Source organism: Sardina pilchardus, chromosome 4 (assembly GCF_963854185.1).
Source record: "Sardina pilchardus chromosome 4, fSarPil1.1, whole genome shotgun sequence".
In the NCBI taxonomy this organism is placed as follows: Eukaryota; Metazoa; Chordata; class Actinopteri; order Clupeiformes; family Clupeidae; genus Sardina; species Sardina pilchardus.
The window spans coordinates 4958853-4970140 of record NC_084997.1 but is presented as its reverse complement, the minus strand read 5'-3'; the positions used below and the strand labels follow the sequence as shown (position 1 = coordinate 4970140).

Below are 11288 nucleotides of genomic sequence, written 5' to 3'. Positions count from 1 at the left end.
CCTATCCATATTTCAGCCTAATTTTAGGTCAGCAAATAGCCTTGACTGACTCCTGCTTAATTATTAATTTAAATAAGCGTATAGCCTACTAGCATTCTTTTGTTGGAAGTTATTGTGAGGCTGCTTGTAGGCTAAATAACAATGTAGCCTATAGGCTATATCTAGGCCTATAAACATCGAAAACAAAGTTTGAAAACAAATTCATTGGGCATCTGAAAACACTCATATGACATCCTAAGCTAAGTATTAAACATTATAAACAAAGCTGCGTTCATGCAATCGTTTTGAATTTGTTATTAATGAACTCCAGTTCCTGGGCGGGACCCTAGCTCCACACAGCTGGATTAAAAACATCTGGATCCGCCTACACGGAACTCCTGCCAAAAATATTCAGCTCAAGAAGCTGTTGTCGCAGCGCATACTGCCTTAATACATGTCCCCCCGACTATATCCTCTCAGTATATTAAGAAAAAACAAAGATTTGTAGTCACCGAAAACTTTGGAACTTTGTCTACATAGTGTATCGTTTCTGTCATGATTATGGGACGCAGGCGATGGAGTCGTTTCGCTCTCACATCTGTTCTTCTTATATCGCTCTGTGAGTATTACAATTGCTCGCCTCGCTCCGTCTACACTTTTTTAAGTGTCCATTGTTTGTAGGCATTTGCTGAGGTGGCTTAGAGTATCCATGGTGTAGACTACAAATTCAAAATTTACCAGGCTTACACGATTGTTTTGATACGATTAAGATAAAGTTTAGTCTTCAGTCTTTATAGGCTACGCTTAAAACTATTCGTAAACATTTATGAAAATCAATACTCCAAATCCTATTGCATATGGCTAGGCTACCCTCTCTTTTTCCAGTCTTAATTTCATAAAGTGAAGGCAGTCATGGTAGCGCAATCTAATAATTCTAGTTTACCCAGAATTCCAGAAAGAAGAAAGCGTTGTGTGCGCAAGATAGCCTATTGCAGAACTTTCCCATGCTGGACAACAGTACAGTTGTATTGTACACATGCTTTTACAGCCTCGTTACTATAAGCCTTGTTGTAGATGATTAGAGGACAGCATCTAGGCATATGGTATCGTCACTGTCAAATGTATTTGCATGCGTAAAGGCCATTCGCAAGTCAGATTATCGAACCCAAAAAGTTTCCTAATAGGCCAGGTTTGGTTGGTGGTCACCAATAAATAATTTGTATGTATGATAATAGGCCGAGGCTATATTATCTTACAATATGGACCTCTACTAGTTACAGAAAATGAGCAATGTCTCAGAAATGCTTTTGTAGTTACACAGATCCCAAATGCAAGCTCAGCCTACTGATGGAAAATAAGAATTTACATGCCAAAATTCCATGCCTTGTAAATGTGACATTTCATTTGTTTGAATACACAATAAATTGATAATACTAGGAAACTGTAGGCCCTCAGTGGGACATTGAACCACTGTAAACAAATTTACAACAGCAAATTCATTTTGTATTGTTGTGGTTAATATTTGTAGTCTAGACTTGAGTGACTACGAAAATGATATTGGCTTGCTTGAGTCTGACATAGTCTTGGCCAATGTATTTTTGTATTTCTGTCAAGAGCTGTTTAATACACAGTATTGTATTTGTGTAACAAGTCTGTCTTGAATTTGTCAAAATCTGCACAAACAACTGATTGCTAAGGAACTAAAACGTCTGTGATTTGAGGCCGTACAAATGTTTACATAAACAAATGGAGGTTCACAAATCAAGAAAGGATTGGGGCCCACTTCCAGTGGACCTTTTAGCTTTGTTGACGGAGAGGCAAGAAAAGCCACACTGCAATCGAATTCAAATGTCAGAGCCACATGTCATGGAAACTTCATTCAGGAAACTCGTAGTGAGGCTTCAAATTATCTCTGCATGCAGGGACGCTTTCTGTGTGGACTGGGACAGAGTGGAGGGGTTGCATGCATGCACAATACTGAGACATGTCATACTGGAGGATGGGCTGGATACTCTGCTTTCTTTTCCTCAGAAAATATCTTGTAATATCTCGAATGGTTGACCTTACATTTGGAATCAATCTGAATCTTAAGTCTTTTAAAACAGATGTACAGTATGCTACAAGTCTATGAGTGTGTTTTGTATCGGTTTAGACCAACGCAGAAGTCCTACATGGCAGAACAGAAGGGCATTGGTTATATGTGCTTGGTGCCCTCACTGCCCTGCCATCATCATGTGGCACAATGGCAATATTGTTTTAATTCAAAGAAAGGATATGATGCTGACGACCCTGATCACACTGTGGTGTGTGTGTGTGTGTGTGTGTGTGTGTGTGTGTGTGTGTGTGTGTGTGCGTGCGTGTGTGTGTGTGTGTGTGTGAGAGAGAGAGAGGGAGAGAGAGAGAGAATGAAAGAGAGAGAGAGAGTATTTGTGTGTGTGTGCGAGTGTGTGTAACCTCTGATTGGCACTCAGTGAGGACAGAGACGTCTTGTGTTTATCTCTCGGCCTCCTTGAGGCAGTTCCAAGAGCTCGGGCTCATCTTGGGGCGAGGGCAGAGCGTGGTACTCATGGAAGCGAGCAGAATGTTTTGTGTCAGGATAAATGGCCATTTATTGTTTGGCATGAGATAACAGTGCCTTCCCTCGGACATGGCAAGCGCTGGCCCTCTTTTGTTGCCGCAGTTTCAATTTGGCCTCTCCCAATGATACCGTGGGGTATGCATGAGTAATGGCATGAGAACATCGACCCCTCTCATCACAACGGGTGAGCTCATCTCTGCACCCCTGGTTTGGGTTGAGTTGAGACGTTTAAACTGATTGATTATTAGCGTGGAAAATCTTGATGGCAGTGACGATGTTAACACATCTGAATTTAAACCGTCTCAGCAAAGCAGAGTATTCTCGTGGTGCTGGTACTGATTTACTCAGCAAAACACATTTGTATGTGTGTGTGAGTGTGTGTGTGAATGGAGAGAGAAGAGCTTGATAGGGCGAGAGAGACGCCACCCGGTGGTCGCATCACACACCTGCAGTCTGTTAAACAACAGCTGGCTCGGAATGAAAGCAAGAGTTTTGACTCTCTTTAAGTTCTCCATTAACATAATAAAAAAAATAGTCCCTTTTTGTTCTTCCTCACTTGTTGTGACCATCCTAAACACTCTTTACAGAATGTAGACTTTACCATGGCACAGTTAAGGCCATAGGGAATGTGCCATGTTCCAATCCAGATAGGGATTTGAGATGTAGTATTCAATTTCCTTTACATGAAACCTAAACATACCTTCTGGACCATGAAGAGCCTTGATTTTCCACAGAAAAAAAAAACAATGATGCCATACTATGTTTTCAATTTTTCCTGTCTCTCAGTAGTTGCTCGCGGCACCACAGCACAGCTAAATAATAGCAAGTGAGGAAAAGTTACTCAACAGAAAAAACAAATGAGTCCTGCCCTGCATCTCTAGGCCTCCTGTAAGCATGCAGCCTTCGGATTTCCCATAAGCACTGAGGGGCTGTGCTTGGAACTTGGCTTGGCTGAATGCTTCTGGCTTCAATTTATTTCTGGAGCAGTCACTGCTGATTTTAATTACTTTAAAGTTTGCAGAGGGGCTTTTTTGCTTATCCAGGCTTTCCCCTCCTCCTCTCCCTCCCTCTTTGTCTTTTCCTTTTTTTTTCTGGTGTATATTTTGATGGTTGGCATTGACCAACATCTGGAAGCCTTTGAGAAATATGTGTGTAGCTTCTTTTAATGTTTGAGTCGTTTCTGTGAGATCACCACGCTCTTCGAGTGGGGAAAGAGAGGGAGATAAAAAGGGGGTCATCTGGTTTCAATCAACAATTAATATTGTTGTGATGTGGCAGCATAAGGATAACAGAGGCAAGATGCGTGGGAAGGAATGCACACACTACTGCACTGCACCGCAGGCATACACCCCACCCTCTCTCTCTCTCTCTCTCTCTCTCTCTCACACACACACACACACACACGCACTCTCTCTCTCTCTCTCTCTCTCTCTCTCTCTCTCTCTCTCTCTCTCCCAATATATAGGCTACATACTCATGTATTCATGGTTGTTGTCATTCCCAAATCCGCTTAACTCTTTATGCATTCCAGATGGGCCGCTGCACCCAAGAGGGCTAACCATAAATGCTATCTTGATTGCAGATGCTATTATGACTTTTATCCCTGTCACTATTTCACACGGCAATCATCATCATTTTCTTCATTATGGTATTACTGTTAACTGAAGACCGTAATCATGCTGAAAGCCTGGTGTACTGACCAGACGATTATGGCTATCTTCTCTGAAATTGGAGAGAAGGATTTCTAAGGGATTGATGTTGAAAAAAAATGCGAATGAAATATTGTACGCTGAGGTTACATATCATTGACCTTTGATCCAATTTTGTGAAGAGTCATTTTAATCCAGCTACAACTACTCCAGATTGTATATTTTTACCAGCAGTTCATTCTTTTCAAAACTATTTCTTCTGTTTGGTTGTTTTGTGTATTTGAAAAAAGTCTGTTGTGTGTTCATTTCAGTTGTTGAAGCCTCAGCGTTCACACACATGAGGACTAACTTGTGTAAGTGGTGTGACTACTCCAGCCCTGTGTGCGAAGACAATGTGTGCACAAGCAACTGCAATTTAACCTCCTTCTGCAATCTGTCTGAGGAGGTCTGTGTGGCTATCTGGTAAGTTCATCCTCCACACAGTGCTACACACACACATTGGCATGCCATTTATTTGCAGGTCTACATCTTTCGACAGCCACTGCAACCATGCGAGGTTTCGTGAATTCGTGAAAATTAAATGTCATCACTAACTTTATGGAACAGTTGGTTGAAATAGTACAACATACAATTGGGTGCAGACTTCACTTCACTTAACAATTAACCACTTGTCTCTTTGATGTTAGTTCAGCTTCCTTGAGATCTAACCAGACAGACATTTTCTCAGTGACAAATATAGTGAGTACGTGCCGTTTTAAATTGAATGAGAGTAAGTTGATTTAGAGGCATATTGGGTCTCTGCTTGTTATAATGAGCTCCTTTTCAAAGGATTTCCCCTTGGTCAGATCCACCCTCTGGGGCCTGGGAGGAACGGCTCTGTGAAGTTAATCAAACTGACCTCTGAGTGACTATTCGAAAACAACTGGGTGTTGAGAGAGCTGCTTCTCTTGGGGGGTTGGGGTGGAGAGGACTTGAAAAATGAGAAGAGGGAAAAACTCCTCTTCTGCGGTAATAGAAAGCAAATAATAAACATCTTTAACAGCATCAAAAGAGGGACTGATTGGTGAGGGTGCATAAAAGGGCAGTCCCATCTCGAGTTTCCTTGATATGACATGGTTCAGCCATGACAAACGTTGCTTATCTTTGCCAGAGCGCATGCACAGAATTTATGATAAAAAAATACAACAGTAAATCACAGAGATTGTCTAATAAAAATATCCAGCCAAGACAAAAACAGTGACTTTATAGTGTTTCTGTTTATACTATTAAATATCATGTCTGTTTTGCTGACTACAAATCTGATGGGTGCCATTACCTGAGGGCCCACAGCTGTACAGTACTGTGCTCTAATGTCCAGTGGGCGTACGGGAGGCTGATGACCTCTTCTCCACACCCTCAGAGTCTGTCCTGCTGTTTGGGATCACTTTCAAGAATACATAAAACGTTATAAAGTCAGGAAGTTGTGGATAAAACGCTAACACGAATGAGAAAACCTCCTGCTGGTTTTAATATATTTTTAAAAAGTATTTTTGTGCTCTTTTGCCTTTCTCATATTCTTTTCATCTAATATACACAGGAACCAAATGTAGCCTAAAGACTGTGAGTTCTGATACCATGTGTACATATAAGACCTATAGACGAGGCACAGGCCCCTTATCATGTGAAGTGCTCGTGTGTGTGCTGCAGGAGGAAGGACAATGAGACGGTCAGTGTGCGCACGCTGTGCCACCACCCTGAGCAGGCGCTGGACAACATCGTCCTGACCAACTACTCCACCACAGAGTGCACCATGATCCCCCAGCCCTCAGACGACGGCCTGCTGTTTGTCTGTGGCTGTGTTGGCGACCAGGAGTGCAATGACAAACTCATCTTTGACAAGGGAGCCCACGGTAAGCTTTAACCATTAGGAGGGTCACTTTTTATATCGGAGTTGGTCAGTTGTACTGATTCATAGATGCACAAGTATACAGTTTTAGAATTTGATGGAATGAAATGGTCATTCAGTATTGTCTTTGTAACATAACAATGTCAGTATTGTTGTTTTAATAGTCACATGTAAGTTAAAGAGCACTGATAATTACCTGTTGTTTGTTTTTCTTAGGCTACTCAAAACTCAAAAGCAAAGATGTGATCCCCGTGGTGGTGATCAGTCTGGTGCCTCCGTTGCTTGTCGCCGTGGTGGCCACCGCTGCCTTCTACATATACCGCACCCGGCACCTCGGCAAGCAGCCCAAGGACTGGGCCCCCAAGCGCACCCACTACCAGTCCCTGGACCCTCCCGAGGGCCGCTCCGGGGAGGCCAACGGCAGCGACTTCCCCGGCAAGCTCACCCTGCTGGGGGACGATGGCACCTCCGACCTGTCGTCCACGCGGGCCAACAGCCTGAACCACAACACCGAGCAGCTGCCCATCCAGCTGGAGGCGCTGGTGGGCAAGGGCCGCTTCGCCGAGGTGTGGCGCGCCCGCCTCAACCACAGCGAGGGCCAGTACGAGTCGGTGGCCGTCAAGATCTTCCCGCCCGTGGAGTACGCGTCCTGGCACAACGAGCGCGCCATCTTCTCCGACGCCAACCTCAAGCACGAGAACGTGGTGCAGTTCCTGACGGCGGAGGAGCGGGGGGGCGGCGGCGGCACGGCCGGAGGGGGGGGCCCCCAGAGGCAGTACTGGCTCATCATGGCCTACTACGCGCTGGGCAACCTGCAGGACTACCTGGCCAGCCACGTGCTGAGCTGGACGGAGCTGTGCACGCTGGCAGGGTCGGTGGCACGCGGCCTGGCACACCTGCACAGTGACACCACGCCCTGCGGGGCCCCCAAGGTGCCGGTGTCGCACCGAGACCTGAAGAGCAGCAACATCGTGGTGAAGGACAACCATGAGTGTGCCCTGTGTGACTTTGGCCTGGCTCTGCGGCTGGATCTCTCGCTCACTGTAGACGACTTTGCCAACAGTGGTCAGGTGAGAGAAATGGGGGCGCTGTACTGTACTGTGCTGTAAAGAGAGAATGCTATTTAGGCTGCAATGTCCTGTAAGTTGCAGCTAGATTATTCCCTAGCCTGTTGCTCTAGTTTCTCTCTGGCTCTTATGTTTACTGTAGTGTCATTAACAGTTAATCTAATGTTCAAGCACACAGTCAGAGTGATCCATGGCTGATTGATTTTCAAACAATAGCAATCCATAGAGTTTACTGCAAAAGAATGACATTGGAACCTCATAGTGATAAGATGATAACACAGTGATTATGTGGTTTAGAGTGGGCGATCCTGACATCAATACTCTGTGTGAATGTTCATGCCTGACTGTGTCCATCTGTCAGGTTGGCACGGCGCGCTACATGGCCCCCGAAGTGCTGGAGTCTCGAGTCAATCTGGAGGACCTGGAGTCCTTCAAGCAGATGGACGTCTACTCCATGGCTCTGGTGCTGTGGGAGATGGTGTCTCGCTGTGATGTCATAGGAGGTAAAACAGAAGACCTGCACCACACATCTTGCTGATCTATCAGCGGAGTGTAAACACAACCAAAAATTGAGTGGACAGATTACATTATCAAATGTCATGTTTAACTGAGGTGAGTGAAGTGAATCTGTTATAGAAGTGAAGACAGATAAGCAAAACATGTCAGGTCCCGTACGTGAACAGGACAGGCCCCAGGGTATGCTCGATCATGGCATTGTGGCCTCTTTAGTATGGAGGAATAAGAGAGACATTAAACAAACCTGAACAGGGTCATCTATAAAAAGCTCCACGCGCATGTATTTGACTTATTGTAAACAGCGGTGCGGGTGCTGTCTTTATTTCCTGGTGACAGAGGTGAAGAGCTACGAGCCACCCTTCGGCTCCAAAGTGTGCGAGCAGCCGTGTGTGGACAGCATGAGGGATCTGGTGCTGAGAGACAGGGGCCGGCCTGACATCCCCTCCAGCTGGACCACACACCAGGTAGGTGGATCGCGTGTCCTGGACCAGGGCCCAGATTGCAGGCAAACGACCTGTAACACACATGATCCAGTGTGTCTCCACTGCACCCGGAGGAGAGCATGTTTATTTTATTGTGTGTGGATCCATGTCACAAAATGCTGTGATGTCTTTTTTATTTTTCTTCCTCGATATCCTATGTGAGTGTATTTTTTAAGGCTGACATAAACCTGTGTGTTGATGTGCATAGAGTTGCAGAGCCTCCTACATCACATGTGTTCGGTTTCCAACGCTGACCACTTCTCAGCGTCTCGTGTCAGAAGATGCCCTGTCTGTCCAGCGGAGCGGAGCCCGGTGATGACTTGCGTGGCGTGACTCTCTCTTGTCCTTGTGCGTCCAACAGGGGATGGCGCTGCTGTGTGCCACCATCACAGAGTGCTGGGACCACGACCCCGAGGCCCGGCTGACGGCGCACTGCGTGGTGGAGCGCTTCAACACCCTGGCCAAGGACATGGAGGAGGAGGAGGAGCAGAGCCGCCTGCTGAGCCTCATCAGCGCCAGCCTCACGGACCAGCAGCAGCAGCTGGAGCAGCTAGAACAGCAGCCACAGCAGCAGCAGCAGCAGCAGGGCTCCACTGCCACGTCCACCCCTCCCTCCCCCCGAGCAGAGCACGACACAGGCTCGGGCTCGGGCACGGACACGGACACGGACTCCCCCTCCCTTCCTCCGCTAGTCTCAGACACGCAAGCCTCAGAGCCTTCAAAGGCACTGGCGGAAGTGTGACGGCTTCAAAAAGCTCCTCAGAAGAATAGCAGTGACAATTCAAACAATTGGACTATTTGGATGATGTAACTCGTTTGTATATTAGTTCACATCAAGGAGCTGGTCTCCATGATTATTCTTGGTTCATGTGACTTTGTTTGCCATGTATTTTGTTGGTAACTGTGCACTTCTCATGTAGTTGCTGTGCCACTGAAGGGGGGGCCCATTTTCTGTCAGAGGTGATGGAATTTGAACTTTTGGGACCCAGGAAGGATTATACTGAAAGCACCAAAGAATCATAATTTAATTCATCCCTGAAGAAACCTTTGCATTTTTTCTCTCCTTCAAAAATTCACCGCCATAAAATGGTTGCATGAAGTCGGTTTCAATGTGACAGAAGGCAGAAAATGGAGACATATCCACCCTCTTGAATTTTTGCGTCCTGTTTGTCGAAACACTACAGCCTGGAGATGTTTTCCAAGGCTGTTTACCACACACTATTTCCTCGTTTGAATTTTTACACAGCCTTCTCGGAATCCACAAACATGCTGTAGTCATCCGAGACGCTGAAGTTGGAGCGGTTTTTGAAGGCTCTCAATTTGATTAACCACAGGCTGTATCTGAAAATATTTGAGAAAGGAACACAACTTGAGCTGCTCAAGGCTAAAGCGATGAAAGTGAATCAAAGAGCATTTTATTGGAAGTGGATGGTTTTTTTTTCATTCTTATTCAAAGACTCAAAGACCTACGACATTAAATTTATAATTATGTGTGTCATAGAATTCTCTGAGGGAATTTATGATGCAATCCTTTAAATTATCCTTAACATAACAGGGCATAAAAATGACCTGGACTTGAATAGACATTTGTCAGATCACGCTAATGGTCCAAGAGGAAGCGATCACTTTATGGTCTGCAGTGAAATCCAATTAAAAGAACCCTGGGAGGAAACCTCAGGCTGCCACGCCGTCCAGGGCCGACAGGAAGAGTGACTTTAATCCCCGCAAACTCAATAATGCTCACCCTGTTGGACTAAATGTGGACGTCTTTCATCCAGACGATCGTGCAGACTCAATTCCAGCCAGTTACACTGATTGAATGAAGCCATTAAACGATTTGATACGTCAGTCTAACAAACTAACATATATCCCTCACCAGTAAGTTTGCTACTGGTTCACTGAAAGGTGCTGTGAGAGGACTTTGATTTCTATATTCCTGTGATGGCCATGAGCTTGACCATCTGACTAAAATGTTGCCAGCTATGATCAGTAAATATGAGCAAAACATACTCTGAATGAGTCTAAAGTCAAATGAACAAGAAGTAATCTGTGTTTTCAGTAATTTGGCCAAAAAGGAGAATGGAATGTTTTCTCTAATTGTGGCCGTTAAAAGTGAACTCTAAATCATGCACTGATGACATTCTATTTATTGGGTAGACTTCCAATATGTACTCAAGAGCATTGCATTTGCTAGTGACCTGAGGAAAAACCTATGACCCAAATCTATGAGGTTCTGTGAATTCTAATGAAGGACCAGATTTTAAGAAACTAATGAGCCACTGTGTTGCTTGTGAACTGGTGTCACAAATGTATGGATTATATATATTATATTATATATACAATTGCATATTCATCTCATAAAATGTCGTACATAAAGTATGAATGTTGTTTTTTGTGAATCATTTCATTTGACGTTTCAGAGCCACCATGAAACTAACAGAAATGAAAGTCAAATAAAAAAACAGAGACAAGAACTCCTCAACAAATATATTAGCAATTTTATTCATTCATCAGGACTTCTCAGGCTACAGGGAGTGTTGTTAAAATATCAGTGCAATTCACAGCTCAGCAAGATATACAGGTCGAATGGAGAACACAAAAACAAAGGGGGGGGGGGGGGGGGTCAAAATAAAAGTCAAGGTGTCACATCTTACAATCCTGAAGTAGACAGAATGTGTCCTCGGCTCTAGCGAGCCAAGAAGTGATATGCACACAGAGACGGAGGGTGGTGGTGGTGTGTGTGTGTGTGTGTGTGTGTGTGTGGATGGAGGGGGGTTTTCCCTCACACCTCTCTGTTTATCGGATGGGAAAGCTGAGGGAGGTGGGGAGATGGAATGTGGTGGTGGGGTGGGGTTGGAAGACAAATACAAATAAGGCACCACAAGTTTCTCAACATCCTGCTTCCACGCCACGTGTTGCTAAACTGGGAGCAAGCTTCATTCAAAGCATTACCAAAGAACTGATAACCACACAGAGAGCTGGCAGGCCTCCCCCAACTAGCCCTGCCTTTGTTAGCTCACACACAGATAATGCACAATGTTCAATCATTTCAAAAGCTACTTTCCCTCTGTCCATGGCGCTGACTTGATCCAGTTACAATTTCGATTCAGAAACAACAGAGGGACAGAGAAG

At 44.9% G+C, this 11288-nt stretch overlaps 1 protein-coding gene across 1 annotated transcript; it reads left to right on the top strand.

Moving 5' to 3' along the window:
* The first annotated feature begins 210 nt into the window (after nt 1-210).
* tgfbr2l (transforming growth factor beta receptor-like) lies at nt 211-10635 on the top strand. The gene is made up of 7 exons (XM_062533780.1): nt 211-598; nt 4518-4668; nt 5893-6095; nt 6308-7161; nt 7520-7661; nt 8011-8138; nt 8518-10635. The coding sequence occupies exons 1-7, from the start codon at nt 535-537 to the stop codon at nt 8896-8898; spliced, it is 1923 nt and encodes a 640-aa protein (XP_062389764.1). The 5' UTR covers nt 211-534; the 3' UTR covers nt 8899-10635.
* Nucleotides 10636-11288: the final 653 nt, after the last annotated feature.